At 44.0% G+C, this 21,818-nt stretch overlaps 1 protein-coding gene across 1 annotated transcript in view; it reads right to left on the bottom strand.

Moving 5' to 3' along the window:
• FTO (FTO alpha-ketoglutarate dependent dioxygenase) overlaps positions 1–21,818 on the bottom strand; it is a 176,681-nt gene that overhangs the window by 88,334 nt on the left and 66,529 nt on the right. The window contains exon 8 of the mRNA XM_070952940.1: positions 5,848–5,972. Coding sequence (XP_070809041.1) covers positions 5,848–5,972 — 125 coding nt within the window. The remainder of the gene's footprint in view (positions 1–5,847; positions 5,973–21,818) is intronic.

Below are 21,818 nucleotides of genomic sequence, written 5' to 3'. Positions count from 1 at the left end.
AATTGCTTCTCAAACAAGAAGCAATGGGTGGAAACTAATCAAGGAGAGAAGCAACTTAGAACTAAGGAGAAATTTCCTGACAGTTAGAACAATTCATCAGTGGAACAGCTTGCCACCAGAAGTTGTGAATGCTCCAACACTGGAAGTTTTTAAGAAGAGATTGGACAACCATTTGTCTGAAATGGTATAGAGTTTCCTGCCTAAGCAGGGGGTTGGACTAGAAGACCTCCAAGGTCCCTTCCAACTATTCTGTTCTGTTTTGTTCTGTTCAGTTCTGTTCTGTCCTGTTCTGTTCAATTCTACACTCTACACCCGTGATGGCGAACCTATGGCGCATACCGGCCAACTGATTTTCAGGCCTTCCAGGCCCACCCGGAGAGCCTCTGGGGAGGGTGGGGAAGGCCGTTTTCACCCTCTCCAGGCTCCTAGAAAGTCTCTGGAGCCTGGGGAGGGCAAACAACGGGCCTATCAGGCCCACCGTGCCATCACGTGCCAAAACTGGGGGTTGTGTGGGGGTCGCGGGCACATGTGTGGGGGGGCAGGTGGCATTTAATTATGGGTGTGGGCACGCATGTGCGTGACCCCCCCCCCGCGCTCCCCCCCCCACTTTTGGCATGCGACAGCCAAAAGGTTAGCCATCACTGCTCTATACTGTCCTTATTCCAAGTGGATTTGAGAGTTAGGATCCGCGAGGCAGCCATACCGTGCCTTGATAAGTCAACTCTTAAAAAGAGCCTTGGTAGTACAGGGGTTTAAGGCACCCTGTTATTAAGCTGGTTATTAAGACCAGCTGCCTGCAATTACTGCAGGGTTCGAATCTCGCCAAGGCTCAAGGTTGACTCAGCCTTCCATCCTTTCTAAGGTAGGTGAAATGAGGACCCAGTTTGTGGGGGCAATAAGCTGACTTTGTATAAATATACAAAAGGATGAAAGCTATTGCTGAGCACATTGTAAGCCGCCCTGAGTCTTCGGAGAAGGGCGGCATATAAATCAAATTAAAAAAAAACAAAAAAACCTCGAGTTGAGGACTCTCCAGCTACTCAATGTGCCTCAAGAGGACACCTCAGAAGCAAATCTCCATTTTGCATTTTATAAGTAAGGAGCTGTGTTGTTTTCTAAGCTTGGTTCAGACTGGTTGAGTCGATGCAGAGCCTAAGAGTCTTTTCACACTGCAGAGTTGATGCCGGCCGGGGAATTCTGGGAGTTGAAGTCCACAGGTCTTTAAAAGTGACCAAGGGTTGGACACCCCTACTGTAGTGTCAAGGGCCAGCCTTTAGTAACCATGGCGATTTACGTATCGTGGTTCTGAGATACTAGAGACCATCTGTGGGTGCAGGCATTAATTCATTCACCTTCTGGCCGGGAGTGATTTGTCACAGCCCGTGTCCCTCATTAGGCAAAACCAATTTGATTCCTTTTCTTTCAGTGGAAACGAGCTTCTGCGCGCACACACACACACACACAGCCTATGAATCGCAGCCCCTTTTAGCATCTGGGTTGAAGCTGGTTGAGTTTGTTTAACCCAGAACCTTGAAGTTAGCACCACTTTGATTCAGTGCTAAGTAAAACAGATGCCGGTGACACTCTTGAATTAATGCCCTGGAAACGTCATCTTAAATCACTAACAGAAATGATATATGCATCATTTGCCATAGCTATAGAAAAACATGACTATTAATTTAAATCTCTTCTCCCTTTCTGTTAACAACACGCTAAACAACCATGATCAGGATTTCTGCCAACGTTGCATGTAAGCACATTTATCTGACCAACTCAGTGGCCAAGTATTCCTTCCTTCCTTCCTTCCTTCCTTCCTTCCTTCCTTCCTTCCTTTCCTTTCCTTTCCTTTCCTTTCCTTCTCTCTTTCTTTCTTTCTCTTTCTATCTTCCTTCCTTTCTATCTTCCTTCCTTTTTCTTTCTTTCTTTCTTTCTCTTCCTTCCTTTCTTTCTCTTCCTTCCTTCCTTCTTTCTTTTCTTTCTTTTTCTATCTGCCTTCCTTCCTTCTTTCATCCTTCCTTCTTCTTTCTTTTTCTATCTTCCTTCCTTTCTATCTTCCTTCCTTCATATTTCTTTCTTTCCTTCCTTCCTTCCTTCCTTCCTTCCTTCCTTCCTTCCTTCCTTCCTTCCTTTCCTTTCTTTCTCTTTTTTCTTTCTCCCTTCCTTCTTTCTTTCTCTCCCTTCCTTCCTTCTTCCTTCTTTTTTCTATTTTTCTTCTTTCCTTTCTACCTTCCTTCTTCTTCCTTCTTTCTTTCTTTCCTTCTTTCTTTTCTTTCTTTTTCTATCTTCCTTCTTACTATCTTCCTTCCTTCCTATCTTCCTTCCTTTCTTACTATCTTCCTTCCTTCCTATCTTCCTTCCTTCGTCTTCCTTCCTTCCTTCCTTCATCTTTCTCTCTCTCTTTCTCTCTCTCCCTCCCTCCCTCCCTCCCTCTGCTGAAGAGGCTGGCCTTATCAAGTATTTAAATAAATAAATACACATAAAAGGTTTTAATTGTGGTTTTAAAAAAAATCGACAAGAAGCTCTAACAAATCCAGGAGTGAGTCTCATTGAGGGAGCGCACACATTTTGTGTTTTGTTTTCTTTTAATCCAACATCTACTGCACCTTTCTGTCTCTAGCCCCATGTGAACATGTCTTCTACGGATGCCATTCAATCTTAATCTATTCCAGCTCCGCTTATGGGTCGTTGATTCCATACGTACCATGGTTCTTTTTAAAGGCTTCCCTTCAGTCAAAGAGGGGAGACAGTTGTCTTGAGCCAGATGGACCACTTCACACTTCATTTATCAAACCCAATAGTCTAGACCCCGCCTCCCAAGCTTGCTCCTTGCAGTTAAACTTCCATACAATTTGGTAATAATTTTCATTATCGGACCGTGACCTTAAAGCCAACAACTGAGCTCGTTTTCTCCTGGCTGTGTTTTGCTTTTGCACGGCTGATTTGAAATTCACAGTCGATGGCCTTCAGTTGTTGGATTCTCCAAGAGTTAGGAGATGCGAGAAGCTGCCTGTGCCTTTTTTGGAGGAGCAGGATGACTCCTGGCAGACAGAGGTCAAGAGGAGGTCAGTTTGAAGAGCTCAAGAAACTCTTTTAACAGCTATAACAATCTGCCCATCAGGCTGCTATTTGGTAGAATAAATAAACCACAGCTTTTAGGAACCTACTCTCCATATTAATCCCCTTTCGATCACCACAATATAAAAAAAACGCCAAAAACATGTGGAGACTCTGGAAAGAGTGCAGAGAAAAGCACATGGGGGAGGCATTGAATTATGGGTGTGGGCACGCATACGCACGACCCCCCTGTGCTCTCCCCCCTTTTGGCACTCGACAGCGAAAAGGTTAGCCATCACTGCCTTAGACCAAAGATTCCGGTCATCTCTTAAATACTCCCAGGGACTTTGATTAGGCTTCACTCCCAACCTTCCTCGTGAAATTTCCCACACAGAGTTATTACCTGGACAAGCAGTCTCTTTCATTATTGGAGGCTTTAGCAACAGAGGCGGGGCAATTAAAACCAAAAAAGCACCACTCGTATTCGGTGCTCTCCAAGGTCCTGGCCGCACTTAATTGACTTGGATCTGAAATTCCAGATATTCATAACCCAATCCGAACAAAAAACCCACAGTTAGGGTATCTGGCAAAATTACAAGATTATTCTGAATTCCTCTTGATAACTATAACTTCCTTCCTTCCTTCCTTCCTTCCTTCCTTCCTTCCTTCCTTCCTTCCTTCCTTCCTTCCTTCCTCTCTTCCCTTTCCTTCCCTCCCTCCCTCCCTCCCTTCCCCTTACTCCCTTCCCTCTTTCTTTCTTTCTTTCTTTCTTTCTTTCTTTCTTTCTTTCTTCTCCCTATGTCTTCACTCATCTATTTTCTTTACCTTTCCCCATCATATGCCTTCTCTAATGTGCAGGATAAGGTCATTAAATTCACCAGTATTTAACTTCCAGAGCGGGGAGGGAAGGGAAGGGAGGAAGAATAAAACAAAAATCTATTATCTCATCTAACCGATCCCTTGATAGCTTACTAAAAGTAAAATACTATAACCCACCGCCTGGCCTTTGACAAGTGCTAATTATTTCCTGTCGAAGCACATTTTTCTTGGGTAATTCCAAAGTACACAATAGGCTGATCTCTAAAACTCAACAGTGCTCCTCCAGAGAGGCACTGGGTGTTTTATAACTTTCACCACTTTGTGTGTGTGTGTATGTGTTTATATTAGCACCGGAGCCTAACCATTTCTCCAAACTTTTGATGAAGCAGAGGTGCAGGGAAATCGGATATGTCTAATCTAGTGAAAAGAAAGACACTAAGGGTGGCCTGATAGCAATGTTCCAATATTTGAAGGGCTGCCACAAAGAAGACGGGGGTCAACCTATTCCTCAAAGCACCTTAAAGCAGAACAAGAACCAATGGATGAAGGAGAGAAGCAACCTAGAACTAAGGAGAAATTTCCTGACAGTCAGAACAATTAATCAGCGGAAAGACTTGCCTCCAGATGCTCCATCTTTAGAAGGTTTTAAGAAAAGACTGGACAGTCATTTGTCTGAAATGGTATAAGGTCTTCTGCTGGAGCAGCAGGTTGGACTAGACCACCTCCAAGGTCCCTTCCAACCACGTTATTTTGTTATAAATCACAACAGACTATTTACTCGGTGGATCCTACAGATAGTGGCTCTTTAGGATAGGTCAGTCAGGGACATAAACCTCAAACAGAGTCAAGGGAAGGAGGAATTAATTGCAGTTATAGAATGCTCTGGAGGCGCCGTCTTTTGAATGCTTTCAAGGCACCCAGCTCTTGAAATTTTCTTTCAGGTGTTTAGGTATAATGAGGCCCTGTGCTTTGTCTGTTGTTGTTTTCTCCCTCCCTTCTTCAACCTTCTCGTCCCTCTCTTCTCCACCCCGATGCCTGCAAAATACTTAACATTTTTGTCCTAGAGGCTCAATTATGCCACTTGGCTCCAGCTTGGGAATAAATTGATAGCTTTAGGGAAAAACAACAACAACAGGGAAAAAAAAAAAACCCATTGAAACTAGAAGCGTTCAAAGAGAGTTTGCCGTTTCCCTCCATTCAAAAAAAAAAATCCATATTTATTGCATATTTGCTCTACTAAACTGATCTATTCACTGTGTTAACCTTTGGTAGGTTCCCTTGTTGTTATTTTTTTTCCCCCAAGCCACACACACTCACGCTGTATAAATATTTAACTGTGTGTCTGAATTCCTACATGGGCAAAACTCTTAAATGTCTGAACATTCCCTCCCAAGGATAGGTAGTCCTGGACTTACGACCACAACTGAGCCCAACATTTCTGTTGTTAAGTGAGGCATTGGTTAAGTGAGTTTTGCCCCATTTTATGAACTTTCTTGCCACCGTTGTTAAGTGAAGCACTGCAGTTGATAAGTTAGTAACTCGGCTGTTAAGTGAATCTGGCTTCCCCATTGACTTGGCTTGTCAAAAGATCACAAAAAAAAAAGAAGGAAGGAAGGAAGGAAGGAAGGAAGGAAGGAAGGAAGGAAGGAAGGAAGATTGAGATAAGGGAGGGAGGGAAGGAGGAAGGAAGAAAGGAAGGAAGGAAGATTGAGATGAGGGAGGGAGGGAAGGAGGAAGGAAGGAAGGAAGGAAGGAAGGAAGGAAGGAAGGAAGGAAGGAAGGAAGATTGAGATAAGGGAGGGAGGAAGGAAGAGATTGGGATGAGGAAGAAAGGGAGGGAGGAAGGAAGGAAGGAAATTTGAGATAAGGGAGAGAGGGAGGAAGGAAGGAAAAGATTCTACTTTTTCTCCCATTACATTTAAAACAAAGTGTATAATGGACCCACTGTGCTCTCCTTCAATACCACTTTCTCACCTCACCAGCCATTCCTGACGCAGAGTTTGTCGTTCAACCAGGAGGGGGAGAAGGCTGCTGGTTTTTTCATTCCTTTGTTCCTGCATCTGTTCTTCTTTTCGTAATTCATGGAGCAGGAGACTCGTCTTGCGGGGGGAGGAGAGGAGGGATTGGGGAGGGGTGGTTGGCAGCAAAGAGAAAACGCCATAAACGTTATAAAACAAATAAAGAAAGAAACAAAGCATAAAATTAATTAAACAGACCATAAACAAATAGGGACAGTAAATCAATGCCCCTTTTTATTACAGTTCTATGGCCTGGAAATCAATACAGTAAACGATGGGTCAAAAACGAGACCACCTCGGTTTGGTATTTAATCAAAGTACATGAAATCTTAAGGTGAAAATTTTAAGGCATCATCAAGTTAGTATTGGGAATCCAGATTTCATTTTTGTCAGATTATTTGGTTTTTTAAAAAAAAAACCCACCAACCCACCAGGTTGAAATATTTGTAAAGCAGTTTTCTAGAGATACATTTTCAGTCTCACGCTGTTCTTTCTCATTGGCTACTTATTAGTGAGGGAAGAAAGGGAGGGAGGGAAGAAAGGAGGAAGAAAATAAAGCAAAAGGCAGGAAAGCAGGAAGGCAGGGAGGAGGAGGAGGAGGAGGAGAAGGAGAAAGAGAAGAATGAGGAGGAAGAGGAAGGAATGAAAAGAGGAAAGGAAGGAAATAGCGAAAAAGGGAGGGAGGGAGGGAAGAAGAAAATAAAGCAAAAGGCAGGAAAGGAGGAAGGAGGAGGAGAAGGAGGAGGGGGAGGAAGGAAGAAAAAGAGGGAAGGAAAAAAGGGAAAAAGGAGGGAAGGAGGGAGGAAATAAAGCAAAAGGAAGGAAGGAAGGAAAAGAGGAAAGGAAGGAAATAGTGAAAAAGGGAGGGAGGAAATAAAGCAAAAGGAAGGAAGGAAAAGAGGGAAGGAAGGAAAGTGAAAAAAGAGGGAAGGAGGGAGGAAATAAAGCAAAAGGAAGGAAGGAAGGAAAAGAGGAAAGGAAGGAAATAGTGAAAAAGGGAGGGAGGGAGGGAGAAAATAAAGCAAAAGGCAGGACAGCAGGAAGGCAGGAAGGAGAAGGAGAAGGAAAAAATAGAAGGAAGGAAAAGAGGGAAGGAAGGAAAGTGAAAAAGGAGGGAGGGAGGGAGGAAATAAAACAGAGGGAGGGAGGGAGGGAGGGAGGGAGGGAGGAAGGATCATTAAGATGCAATGAGAGAATAAACCTCTTCCATCATGGGGTTTATAACATGAACTATTCCACTCAACTGTACTATTGCACAGAAAGTGCAAATGTATAAAAATGTATACATTTCCTTTCACAATGAGATGTTGCTTATACTGCCAACGTGCCTTACATGATTAAGTAAACCATGACTTCAGGGTGATGAGGTCAGCCTCCGTGAATATAAAATAACAGAGCTTCCAAGTGCTCAATTCTCATTTTCAAACCTGGCTTAGCCAAAGGTTAGAAGGTGATAAGAAATACCCTGACAGCGTGAGGTCAAGGGTTCAAGAAATGCGGCCAAAGATATTATCAACTTGGAAAGCCATTTCCTCAAATCAACACTGTTGGGTTTTTTTTTGTTTTGTTTTGTTTTAATTTTGTAAAGAAGATCTGATCAATCAAAAGCTTGAGTGGTACACTCCATCTCTCTCTAATATATATATATATATATATATTCGGAAGATGTTCTTTTGAACAAGGGGCCTTCTTATCAAAGTAAGGTCAACTCTGGGGTTTTTCATTCCCTTAATGACCTTTAATGACAGATGATTGTTCAGAGAAACTCTGTTTCACCCGATGTTGAGTGACGCCTTCAACTTCGGTCCAGGATCTCCCTTCTTTTCCTTCTCAAGGCATGTCTAAGACCTGAGGTCGCTTGGACCAACAAACAAGTCACGTAGGTCTGCCTTATCTCATGGGTCGCTCAACGGAGAATTTGGGGGGGGGGGTTCTAATGTTTAGGATATGTTGAAGGCTATCTTCCTCCACTCCCCTTCCCTGCTGAAAACACATCCTGAATGGGCCCAGCGAGAAAGATAACAAGCCACAACATCGATAACTCTGTGCCACAAAGAGATTCTAGGCCAGAGGTCTTCAAACTTGGCAGCTTTAAGACTTGTGGACTTCAACTCCCAGAATTCTCCAGCCAGCATAGCTATAGACTTGTGGACTTCAACTCCCAGAATTCTGGCTGGAGAATTCTGGGAGTTGAAGTCCACAAGTCTTAAAGCTGCCAAATTTGAAGACCTCTGGTCTAGACCGTTGGTTCAGCTGGCCAGGGAAGTAAGACCTTCCCTCAAAGAACTGCAGTGATTTAGGCCACGTTGGCCATTGGATTCTCTCCCGTTCATTCCTGGAACCAAACAGGCGAAAGGGCGCTCTGTTCAGCTTTAGCAAGCACTTAATTTTGTCAACAAATAAGGTTTTCATCGGGAGATCTAATGTACTTTCCAGCAGAGATTAACAAGGATCAGTTCTGAGCTCTCGCTAAGCCCTTCTCACTTCAAGGGTTGAGGACCAAAATAAATAGCCAGAGATGGAGGAAACTTTAGTTCCTAAGCCGCAATGTCTTCCCTCTTCCAACTCCTGCAAATTATCCAATTGAAAACAGTTCTTTTGGGTTGTGTTTACAGTAGTGGCCAAAATTGTGGAAACCTTTTGGGAATGGAAATTCTGGTTTTAAGATTCGCGCCTGTCCTTTGGACCCACAACACAAAACGGTAACCCTACTTTTTTTTTAAAAAAAAAATTATTGCACCATGCTCGACATCAACAATTTCATTTAACAACTGCAGTGGAAGTTTTTTGGTTTTTCAAAAAGTTTTCTTCCCTTTCCCCTCGGGGTGCTGTTGAAAAATGGCTGCCTGCTTGTGGAGAGAAACGAAAGGAAGAAGGAGAGAAGCGAGGGAGGAGGAAAAGGGAAGGGAGACCGCTGTTCTTTATGGAAGCCAGCTGTTGCAACACGTGATCCTTTCTGCCTGCCTTGGCTTCCCCACTGTTAGCCCAGCACAGGTATAACTAACATGTCAGACTTCAGTGCTTCAAAGAGCGCTCAACGGATTTGCGGAGACGACGAATGGCTGAAGACCATATGCAACACAGAACTCATTGAGTAATTCAAATTTCGGTATATGATCGTCCCAGGTCCTGTTGTTTTAAGGGATGGGAAGGAGCTAGTGAATGGAATGGAATGGAATGGAATGGAATGGAATATAATGGAATGGAATGGAATGGAATGGAATGGAATAGAATAGAATAGAATAGAATAGAATAGAATAGAATAGAATAGAATAGAATAGAATAGAATAGAATAGAATAGAATAGGACTACACTAGACTGCACTAGACTAGAATAAGCAGAGTTGGAAGGGAACTTGAAGGTCTTCTAGTCCAACCCCCTGCTTAGGTAGGAAACCCTACACCACTTCAGACAAATGGTTATCCAATCTCTTCTTAAAAGCTTCCAGACATGGAGCACCCACAACTTCTGGAGGCAAGCCCTTTCATTGATTAATGATTCTCACTGTCAGAAAATTTCTCCTTAGTGGCTTCTCTCCTGGATGAGTTTCCACCCATTGCTTCTTGTCCTGCCTTCAGGTGCTTTGGAGAAGAGCTTGACTCCCTCTTCTTTGTGGCAGCCCCTGAGATATTGGAAGACTGCTATCATGTCTCCCCTAGTCCTTCTTTTCATCAGACTAGACACACCCAGTTCCTGCAACCGTTCTTCATATGTTTTAGCCTCCAGTCCCCTAATCCTCATTGTTGCTTTTCTCTGCACTCTTTCTAGAGTCTCCACATCTTTTTTACCTTGTGGCGATCAAAACTGAATGCAGGATTCCAAGTGTGGCCTTACCAAGGCATTATAAAGTGGTATTAACACTTCACGTGATCTTGATTGTATCCCTCTGTTTATGCAGCCTAGAACTGTGGTAGCTAGTGTAGCACAGAATCAATGTCTTGGTCTTGGCAGCCCATTAAGAGATCTCCAAGCACCTACTTGAAGCTACGCCGTTGGCTTCTCAATAGCAACCCAATAAAACAGAAGCCGCGGCTTTCCCACGACTCTTAAATAGAGTACATTAACCACTGCTGCTTTTTTAAAAAAAAAGCAGCTTTCTTACAGTAAGGAGACGGGATGGGATTTTTCTAGCCTCTCCCTGTATAACCAAAGCCTTGTTTCGACCTTTGCAGATTTACAAAATTGTTGCTTTCGGTCCCTGCCCTCACAACCCTTGTTTTGTCTTCCCCTCAACCTGCAATTTTCCAACTTCCTTGCCGCGCTGAGCTTTGCGGGTGACTTTAAAACTCAGCATAATCTACTTCGGCTAGCTTGGCCTACGCAGTCAATACAAAGACGAGCGACTCAGGGGAATGCTGGGGTGAGAGTTATTATTAAGTATTTTTCCCTTCCTTTCTGGAGTCGGAGAAATCCCAGCGACGGCAACAAAGCCTGCCTCTAAAATACCTAGGAAGCGCACCAAAAATAAAAGGAAGGACAGGAACGGAATGAAAAATAGGAAGGTCAATATTTCCATTCGGCAGTCGAGGGGGATATATATGGCTCAGTTTTGTTCGAGAAATAAGAAATACTTATTTTAAGGGTGGTTTTTCTCCTAGATTTATTCTCAGGATTGACAATTGTAGGGGGAAATAACTTAACTAATCTCTCATGCCATATCAAGTTCACAGGTGTGATTTAACGCAAAGAAATAGTAATTCTGTATGGAAGCATTTCATTCAGGTGTCCAAGAAGGAAGGGCAGAAGGGGTTTTTTTAAAAAAGGCAAGATGGTAGTAACCTGACAAGGTGATTAAAGCCTTTTCCATTAGTCCTGCTCGCTCTGCAACTTGTTTATTTATGGAACTTGTCATAATGCTGATTCTCTCAATGAGAAGTGATGCTGATAGTGGGGAATCCCAAGTCCCATTTTCAAAAGGTGGGACTATCCACTAAGGATGAATAATGAGCCAGCCAAAAGAAAAACCTACGCAATTGAGAAAATCCATGAATATTTTGAAAGTGGTTGGCCGTTGCCTGCTTCCTAGGGCTGAGAGGCCCAAGATCACCCAGCCAATTTTCATGCCTAAATTGGGACTAGAACTTACAGTCTCCTGGTGATTGACCCAAAGTTACACAGCTGGCTTTTATGCCCAGAACTAGAACGAAACTAGAACTCACAGTCTCCTGGTGATTGGTCTGAAGTGCCCCAGATGGCTTTCATACCTAAGGAAGGACGGGAACTCACTGTCTCCTTGTGATTGACCAAAGTTATCCAGCTGGTTTTCATGTCTAATGCGAGACTAGAACTCACCGTCTCCTGGTGATTGACCCAAAGTTACCCATCTGGCTTTCATGCCCAGAACTAGAACGGAACTAGAACTCACAGTCTCCCGATGATTGGCCTGAAATCCCCCAGCTGGCTTTCATGCCTCAGGTAGGACTAGAAATCACGGTCTCCTAGTATTTAGCCTGGTGTCTTAACCACTACCCTAAACTGGCTCTCCAATTTATGAGACTACATGATCGTTACTTAACGGGGAAGGAGAAGTGGGAAAGAGAAATGAAACAAGGATGCAGAACAGTTCCCCCCCCCCCAACCCTCTACATTTGCTAACTCTCCAGTTTGCTAAAAGCAGAAATACATAGAGAGGAAGCGAGGCCCCGGAAAAAGTCCATGCGTGCAAATATACCTGCAATTCATTAAAAGGGAGATAAAGAAAGATAAAATATTTTGTTGTTTTGTTGTTCTCCCGATTAATGCCACTTTGGGGAAAGGGTGATGGGAAGGAAACGCCATCAACTTAATAGGCTTCTGGCATGAATCCTTACCGAAGTGTAACTTGCTGCTTTCAGAGCCGTGTTCTGCTTTGATAAGCATATATTATTGCCTCATCTAGAGATAATAGCTTCCTTTGCCGTTCTGCGAACGCCGTATTTATACCTTTTAACTCACACAGAGGAACGACTGCAAAAGGCAGCAGCTTCCATATCATTATGCAGAGGGCACGTCCCTACCTCAGCCGGCCTTGCTAAGCCTGAAGGAGGATGTTGTGCGGAAGAGACACACTTCGAACGCATCAAAATGTTCCACGTTTCTAAAACAAATCACCTCGACTCTGTTTTTATATTTATATACTGTTAAATAAGCAAAGAGGTGTGTGTGTGTGTTTCTGTCTGTGTATATGTGTATATCTGTCTGTCAGCCTGTCTCTCTCTCCCTCTCTTTCTCTCTCTCCTCCCCCCCCCCTCTCTCTCTCTCTCACACACACACACACACACACATATACCTAGATATAGATATAGATATAGATCTATATGAGCCATGGTGGCACAGTGGTTAGAGTGCAGTACTGCAGGCTACTTTTGCTGGCTGCCGGCTGCCTGCAATTTGTCAGTTCAAATTTCACCAGGCTCAAGGCTGACTCAGCCTTCCATCCTTCCGAGGTGGGTAAAATGAGGACCCAAATTGTTGGGGGCAAGAGGCTGACTCTGTAAGCCGCTTAGAGAGGGCTGTAAAGCACTGTAAAGTGATATAAAAATCTAAGTGCTATTGCTACTTCATCTCCAGTCTTTGCCCCAGGTTTAGTGGAGCAGAGTAGAACTGCTTTCTAGAAGTTAGTGGAAAGCGTAGGTGGCCTTGGGGGATGAAGAAAAGTGAGGCTGCCTAGGAAACCATCAGAGAAGAGAAGCAGGGCCCTCCGTTGCTTAATGGCTAGAAGAAGAAAATGAGGAAGGACCCACCCTAATTTATTAGATGGTTAAAAGTGCCAGTGGGAAGTTTGAGCCTCCGGACCCTGCAAGTTTCTGTTCATGTAACCTTACCATAAAGTAGACTTAGCTCATCTAATCATGTTTCCTGTCTGATTCACCCCGGAGGGATGACATCAGCTCCATGGCCATCCAATTTTATCATAGGCTAGATTGGCCTCCTCCTTTTGTGTCAACATCTGGATTTCAAATATAGGGACCGTAACACAATTCATCAAGTTATAGAAAAGTATTTTATGGATTCCAACAAGTCTAGGATCAAACCAGAATTCTCACTGGAGACACAAATGACCAAGCTCAAATTATCCTACTTTGGACATATTATATGAAGACGTAGATCTCTGGAGAAACCTATAATGCTAAAAAGAGGAAAGAAAAGAGAAGAGAAGAGAAGAAAGATCAGCAGTAGGATGGACTTAGTTATAGAGATGACAGCATCATTGAGACATCTGAAAGCTACAGGTGAGGGATAGAACATTAGAAAATAGATAGTGGATACCAATCTCAGTTTGGAAGTGGGTTTGCTAAGCCCGCCACCCCCCCCACCAAGCAAGAGGATCAATTCTTCTGCATTAATATCTCCAGAAGAAAATATATTTATTTCTTCCATATGAAGCATTTAGAAAGCTCTTCTTCTATCAAAGTGGGAACCGCAATCCAGTTCAACCAATGATGGAGATCCGGAAAACAAAAATATTACCGATGGTAGAATGGCTTCTCAATTTCACAACAGAAATTGTCGACTGCAGTAATTTGTGGATGGTGTCCACAACCCTTTCATTAGGGTGTTTGTTCTATTTGTTCCAGCTAGCTAGACAATAGTGTGACCATTCTTCTCCTCCACATTTCTGTTGGATGGTGCATCTGGTTTTAAGAAGAAAGGAAGGAAGGAAGGAAGGAAGGAAGGAAGGAAGGAAGGAAGGAAGGAAGGAAGGAAGGAAAGAAAGAAAGAAAGAAAGAAAGAAAGAAAGAAAGAAAGAAAGAAAGAAAGAAAGAAGAGAAAGAAAGAAAGTGGGAGGGAGGGAATGGAAGGAAGGAAGGAAAGAAAAAAGAAAGAAAGAAAGAAAGAAAGAAAGAAAGAAAGAAAGGGAGGGAGGGAGGGAGGAAAGAAAGAAAGAAGAGAAAGAAAGAAAGGAAAGAAGGAAGGAAGGAAGGAAGGAAGGAAAGGAAGGAAGAAAAGAGGAAGGAAGGAAGGAAGGAAGGAAAGGAAGGAAGAAAAGAGGAAGGAAGGAAAGAGGAAGGAAGGAAGGAAAGAAAGAAAGGAGGGAAGGAAAAGGAAGGAAGGAAGGGAGGAAGGAAAGTGGGAGGGAGGGAATGGAAGGAAGGAAGGAAAGAAAGAAAGAAAGAGGAAGGAAGGCAGGAAGGCAGGCAGGCAAGAAAGAAAGAAGAAAGAAAGAAAGAAAGAAAGAAAGAAAGAAAGAAAGAAAGAAAGAAAGAAAGAAAGAAAGAAAGAAAGAAAGAAAGAAAGAAGTTAAGGTCAGTAAAATATCTTCCAGGTCAAAAGATCAACCGTGGGATACAAAGACACTTTACCCCAGCAAATCAATCAACTTGCCAAGGAGCATACAAGACCAATGCTCATCAACTGTAGGACAGAGAGAAAAAAATACACTCTCTTTTGTCCCTTTTTTAACACAATAAGTTATTTAAAGCTTGTGAACACTCTCGTCTCGCATCCTGCCTGCATCCCTCTTCGGATAGTCATGAATTAGAAAGGAAAGGTCCCAACGTATATGGTAGCCATGCCATAGGGTTAAGCATGCGACCTTAAAATATGGTACCCTTACGTCCCAGGCGTAAAAAGGCCCTTGACAATCTCGGCAAGAATTACTGCTGTTCGAGAAAAAAAGGAGACAATTAAAACCCATCCAGGCTGTTTGCCGAACAGCTGTTGGCGTTTTCATCCTATCTGACCTCTAAAAGGAGAAGGGGTATAAACCTCCGACACCTTGGACATTTTCAGTTTTTATTTAAAACAAAACAAAACAAGAGGACTAGAAGGGACGGTGTGTGCGCCTCTTCATTTTTCTCATAAAATGGGCTTTGTGGTATTGCAAATATTGCCACCTGATTTTCTACTTTCAGGGTTGTCAAACTCGATTTCATTGAGGGCCGCGTCAGGGTTGTGTTTGACCTCGGGGGAGGAGGGATGGGCGTGGCCAGCTTGACATCACTCGTGTCGGGGGCACCTGTGGTGGCCTGAGGTGGCTTCCCTCAGACCTTCCCTCACTCTCATTATAATTTCCTTCCTACCTCCCTTCCTCCCTCTTTAGGTGACTTTGGGCCAATCATTCTGTCTCAGTCCAACCCACCACCACAAGTTGTGTGGGGAAAATAAGAGGAGGATGGTGTGTTGCCACTTGGGTTTCTTTGTAAAAATAATAAAGGCAGGAGATAAACAAACGGACATGAAATCCCAGCAATGATGCGACTCGGCACCCCTTTCACTTCTTCCTTCTCTCTCTTTCCAAGACCTCAACATTTGTAGGAAACCCTAGCAGAAGATCTGAGGAACAAGGAGCCCCAAAGGATGCCATCGGCCCTTCTCAAACCCAACTTCTCCTTGCCTATCTGATCCTCCCACGGCCCGCCTGAAAAAAAAAATCCCGCTCCTCGGGGAACGAATGCAATAAAAGAAAAGTTTGTTTCTGCCACGTGGGCTTAACAACCGGACTTTGGGAGGGGGGAAAAAATGAAAAAAACCCATCCCATTCTCTTTTGGGGCTTTTGTGAAACGGATACTTCCTCCTCTGTTCCTGCAGGAAGAAAAGACGCTGTGGATAAACAGAACAAAAGGGAAAAAAGAGAGAGAGAGAGAGAAAGCAACAGTAAAAAGGGAAAGCCGAGCCATGCATAATAAATATCCGAATGGAAGTTTTGCTCATCAAACTAAGATTCCAAATATATTCTAATCTCCTGGGCCACCTTGCTTTGATGTCTGCCGAATGAGAAAGCCTGTGTATTTTGTAAGATTTACAGCGTGCCCAGTGGAAATAGTCTCATATTTCACTTTTTTCCACCCCTTTCTCTATTTGAAATTAAGAATATATTAGGCCAGTTGAGTTTCCTGATGTTTATTGTGTTGGACTGAGAAGTTACTCAGAAATTCAGAAGGTCTCTATGCTTAACTGCAGCATCAATAGCATTCCTAGAAGTTCATTTTTCTCTGTTTTTAAAAAAAAAGTGGGGTGGGGGGAGGAATAAGATCTGAAAAATATATCGGGTTTGGTTAGGAAGAGAAAAAAAAATCTCGCTTCACAAGAGAAGCAACAAAGGAAAGTTTAAAATGGCCATTCTTTGATAAAGTGGAAGGCGTTGTTGTTTTAAGAAAAAAATAGCAAGGATTTACAGCAGGTCTTCAAAATGATAACCATTTGTGGGTATTAAAATCCAGGCCGTTCATTTAGTGACCGTTCAAAGTTACGACGGCACTGAAGAAAGTGACTTAGAACCGTTTTTCACAGCTACGGCTTTTGAAGCATCCCCAGGATCATGTGAACAAAATTCAGATGCTTGGAAAGTGGTTCATACTTACGACCGTTGCTGGGTCCAGGGCAGGAGTGAAATCTACTTATCTTTCCAACCGGTTCGGAAGTGCATGCACCACGCGTGCGTGCTCGCTTCACGCGTGTCACATGCGCAGACCCTCTGCGCATGCACAGAGGGTAAAAAACAGGTTACTTCCTGGCTAAAACCAGAAGGTAACAATGACCGGGTGGGCGGGCGAAGTCTCGCACCGCCATTGCTACCTGTTCTCCGAACCACCAGCCACTATCGCTACCACTTCTCTGAACCACCAGCCGCCATCGCTTGTTGGGGGCAATAGGCTGATTCTGTAAACCGCTTAAGAGGGGGCTGTAAGGCACTGTGAAGCGGTATATAAGTCTAAGTGCTATGGGTATTGCTTTGCTCTTTTCCCCTTCCTTCCTTCCTTCCTTCCTTCCTTCCTTCCTTCCTTCCTTCCTTCCTTCCTGTGCAGTAGTTAGAAAGCAGTATTGCAGGCTAACTCTGAAAACTGCCAGGAGTTCGATCATGACTGGCTCAAGGTTGACTCAGCTTTCTGTCCATCTGAGGTTGGTACCATGTTTCCCTGAAAATAAGATCCTGTCTTATATTTTTGAACCCCAAAATAAGCGTTTGGCCTTATTTTCGGGGAGGTCTTATTATTTTGGGGTGCGTGGAGGAAATGGCAGGGACCAGCTGCGCACGTGTTTAAATATTTCCGGGGAAGGTTTATTTTGGGGGGAGCTTATTTTAGCACATAGCTCAAAAGCCCGATTGGGCTTATTATCAGGGGATCTCTTATTTTCGGGGAAACAGGGTAAATAAGGACCCAAATTATTGGGAGCAAGATGCTGACTCTGTAAACCACTTAGAGACGGTTGTAAAGCACTGTGAAGCGGCATATAAGTCTAAGTGCTATTGCTAAGTGCTAACTTCCTCCCACCTCCCTCCCAAGGCATCTTTTTGGAACAGAATCCGAAGCACTCCGCTGCCCATAAATAATCTAACAAATTGCAAGGAGACAGTAAGCGCCTGACCAGATGGAAAATACTAGAAAAAGAAATGCTCAAACAAACTAGGTTTATAGGGCTGATTCTTCCCTGACATTATGAAGGACAGCTTAATATTTAAATTCATGCACATTTTCTCCAGCTGGCTAACGTCTTTCTCAAGCTTATGCCTTATTCAGAATACAATACCTACAAACCTTTGAATGAAAGGCACCGGCGGAATTTATTTTATTCTATCTACATGTCATTAATATGTATTATGTCTCCATCCATTTCGAGAATAGATCCCTGCGTCTCTTGGGCTACAGCAATAAAGGTTATAGGACCTTGGGGATTCCCCCACCTCCTTTTTAAAAAAATATATCTGATCCCATGTGGGCATGATTTACAAGTTACTCAAACTGGCTTGTGCAACGTAATCTGGATTCTGCGTGCTGACACTGAAAACATGTCGCTGTTCAAATAGAAAATCTCAAAAGAGAATAACAGAGTCGGAAGGGACCTTGAAGATCTTCTAGTCCAACCCCCTGCTCAGTCAGGAAACCCTATATCTTTTCAGACAAATGATTGTCCAATCTCTTCTTAAAAGCCTCCAATGTTGGAGCACCCACGACTTCTGGAGGCAAGTCATTCCACTAGTTAATTGTTCTCACTGTCAGGAAGTTTCTCCATAGTTCCAGGTTGCTTCTCTCCTTGATTCGTTTCCATCCGTTGCTTCTTGTCCTGACTTCAGGGGCTTTGGAGAATAGGTTGACCCAGTGGTGAAATCCAAATTTTTTTACTACCGGTTCTGTGGGCGTGGTTTGGTGGGCGTGGTGTGGCTTGGTGGGCGTGGCAGGGGAAGGATACTGCAAAAGAGCCTTGGTAGTACAAGGGTAGTACAAGGGTTTAAGGCACCCTGTTATTAAGCTGCTTAAGACCAGCTGCCTGCAATTACTGCAGGGTTCGAATCTCGCCAAGGCTCAAGGTTGACTCAGCCTTCCATCCTTTCTAAGGTAGGTGAAATGAGGACCCAGTTTGTGGGGGCAATAAGCTGACTTTGTATAAATATACAAAAGGATGAAGGCTATTGCTGAGCACATTGTAAGCCGCCCTGAGTCTTCGGAGAAGGGCGGCATATAAATCAAATTAAAAAAAAAAAAAAAAGCCCCATTCCCTCCCCACTCCTGGGGGAAGGATATTGCAAAATCTCCATTCCCACCCCACTCTGGGGCCAGCCAGAGGTGGTATTTGCCAGTTCTCCGAACTATTCAAAATTTCCATTACCGGTTCTCCAGAACCTGTCAGAACCTGCTGGATTTCACTCCTGGGTTGACCCCTCTTCCTTGGGGCAGCCGCCCAAATGTCACCTCTAGAGCTTAACTTCCTGTGAAATTTGAAACATATGAGGTTGGTTAAACTTCTTTCTCTCTATCTCAAGTTGTCATTGCTAGAACAACCCTAATCCTAAAACATCATTCACAGGTTGGTCCCTTTCTGCAGCTCACTTGAGACACACATCCATTCACGCCACGTTGCTTTCAATGGAATGCGCCTTTTGGAAGGAACTGCTTTCCTGTGTCAATCAATCATGTCCACACCTATCGTGATTCAAGTTTCCCTAGCAGTTTGGAAGAAGATGTCAAGATAAACACTCAGGAATGGTGGGTGACTTACCAGCCTCATTTTGACCTTTCAATTAACTCCTCTGCTTTCCCCCCAGTTTTGAACTGCTTCAGGTATTCTTATTTTTTCATGATTATTATATCAGTTCTGACTGCCAACTTTCCGCACCAACAATGAAATAGCTACCCTGTTTCCCCTAAAATAAGAGATCCCCTGATAAGAAGCCCAATTGGGCTTTTGAGTGCATGCACTAAAATAAGCCTCCCCCCTGAAAATAAGCCCTCCCCGGAAATATTTCAACACATGCGCAGTCGGTCCCCGCATTGAATGTACGTTGCCAAGGAATCCTATTGAATTCATTGATCCTCAGCTCCAGACTAGCAATTCTGGAAAAGAATCTTAAAAAAATCCAGAGCCAGAAATAAGCCACCGTTTGCCACACCTGCCCTTAGGATGGCTGCAGCAAGGAAAATACAACCAGCTTTTCGGAAAACATCATCTTCATTTAATGGCAGTTGGTTTGGCAGTGTCCTCCCTGGCTTACAGCAAATCAGGACTCTAACTAAGGCTGACAAGCTGAAGGGTTTACAGAGACTTTAAACATAACCAGCTTTCTTCATTTTAACCTGGCTGAGCATCTTGGTCTAAGTGACTGTGTGGCCCAGAACTTCATCGTTTTATCAACCAAACTCAGCAGTTCATTGCATCAACAAACCACAGGTAATAAAAGTTGGGGTATAGCCTCCCTCTTCCAATCCGTCTGGCTTTGTTCCAACCTCATGAAATATTGCAATTTGTTTTGTGTTTCGGGGAATCTTAAACAAAAAACACAGAGCAGACTTAAAGGTATGTGTGAAGTTCTGCAGGACCTAACATGTCCTCCGTCAGGTGGGATAATACCTGAACATCTTCACTTGGCTCTGTCTGAAGGATGCTACGAGACTGAGGTTGGTTACATCAATCAAAGAAGCTTCTATACGTGGATTAAAACGAGTCTCTCTCTAACACGTACCCCAAGCGTGTTAAAACACGGATGCCGATACATATGTTCCTCGACTCACAAACATTCATTTAGTGACGGTTTGAAGTTACTGTTGTGGTCCGCCAGCAGCCTGCGGACCTGGCAATGGAGTCAGACAGTGAGGAGGCTAGGGAGGACAATGGGCCAGTCCTGGAGTCTGGGGAAGGTCCGGACAAGGGCTCTGCGTCAGAGGCAGAGATGGGGCCAGGGCCATCGGGAAGTGATGTGCGGACTCCGGAGCCTCCAGAGGCTAACAGCAGAGAGGCAAAGGAACAGGAGGAGCCTGTTCCTAGTGCACGTATGAGAAGAGCTGATAGAAGGCAAGAGCAGCTAAAGCAAAAGGGACAACTCAGGAGTAAGGCCAGAAGATGATTGGCCACTCCAATAAGGCTTAAAAGAGCAGCAACGAGCTATTGGATTCTTTGTAGAAAGGCAACCTTGATTCCAGTGCTTCTTGTCAGAGTCTCTTGAACTTTGTGGGGGTTTTGCCAAGAAAAGCCTTTGGCCGGTTGCCAAAGACATCAAAGGTTGGTGATAAGGCCGACGGACTGGTTATGAAGAATTTTGTTTTGGACTAAGAATTAATTCATTCTCAGCTGTTTTAATAAAATAAATTTGTTGAGGACTGAACTGTGCTTGACAATCACTACTTGGGCCTTGGTCACAACAGTTACAATGGCACTGAAAAAAGTGATTTATGATCATTCTTCCACTTATGACTCAGGGATGGGTTTCACATATTATTGCCACCAGTTCTCCGTGTGCGCATGCTTGCTGCGTGCACGTACCTTCCGTGTGTGCACCCGGCCTTCCACACATACGCCCGGCCTTTCATGCATGTGCTTTGCTGAGAAAGAGACAGAGAGGAAGAGAGGGGGGGGAGAGGGAGAGGGATGGAGAGAGGGTCTGCACCAACCAAAAATAAAAATAAAAAATCAAATCAAGGGCACAAACGTATCACCCCAGTGGAATCGGCCGCCTCTTGCCAGACAAGCTGAAAGCTGATTACAATATTTCCCCTCCTTTGGGTATGCAACAGCTTTTGGTGATGGAGAGCGTATTAATATTCAGGCTAACCACCTGTCAACAGTCCAGACAGGTCCCGAGAAAAGATTGTGAAACTGACCAGGGTTCTCTACCCTTCCAGAAACCTTCAGGAGACAGAGAGCAGCACCCTTAGCCCGGCAGAAGCAGAGATAACCCTTCGCATTTTAGACCCTCCTTGCGAAGAAAAGACTGGTGTGTATGTGTGTGTGTTTTTGTGTGTGTTTTTTTTCTGGGGTCTTCTCCTCCGTCACCACCTCTCTGTCTTGTGCTTTTCTCCACCCAAAGTTTGAACAAAAACACGCCGGCCACGTTCGATGTAGGAATGAGACGAGAAGAAGCAAAAAGACAACTCAATTTTTTAAAGTGGGACTTCAACGAGGCCATGGACTGCCTGTTTTGATTTAAACTTTCAACCCGCCTGAGAAGACACGGGGACTCCAGCGTTAATATCAGAGAGAGAGTGCAGGCAGTAATTACCTGGAAAAGCTGAGCTGGCACGGCCAGCTTAGGTTGTCCAGCTTAACCGTTTCCTTGTATGTGCACCAAAGGCGGGATAAATCAGAGCTGAAGGGCTGGCGGGGGAGATGTTTAGAGGGTCTTCGTGGACCAAGAGACACCTGGCAGTTGAATGCTGCCATCATCAAGCAAAATAGGGCCAAAAGACTCAGTGGATGGGACGTTTGGGTGGGATTCTGCATGGGGTTAATGGAATATCGGGGGTCTTAATTTTGCAACTATCTCAAGGCAGCAAACATACCGAACACACCTTCCCACAACAACTCTGTGAGGTGAATTGGGCTGAGAGAGAGTGACCGGCCCGAAGGTACCCAGTCAACTTTCATGCCTAAGACTGGACTAGAAGTCACCGTCTCCTGGTGATTGGCCCAAAGGCACCCAGTCAGCTTCCATGCCTAAGACTGGACTAGAACTCACTGTCTCCTGGTGATTGGTTCAAAGGCACCCAGTCAGCTTCCATGCCTAAGACTGGACT

Source organism: Pituophis catenifer, unplaced genomic scaffold (assembly GCF_029215685.1).
Source record: "Pituophis catenifer annectens isolate HBS135680 unplaced genomic scaffold, rPitCat1.0.hap2 SCAF_13, whole genome shotgun sequence".
Lineage (NCBI taxonomy): Eukaryota > Metazoa > Chordata > Lepidosauria > Squamata > Colubridae > Pituophis > Pituophis catenifer.
This window is presented reverse-complemented; position numbering and strand designations above follow the sequence as displayed.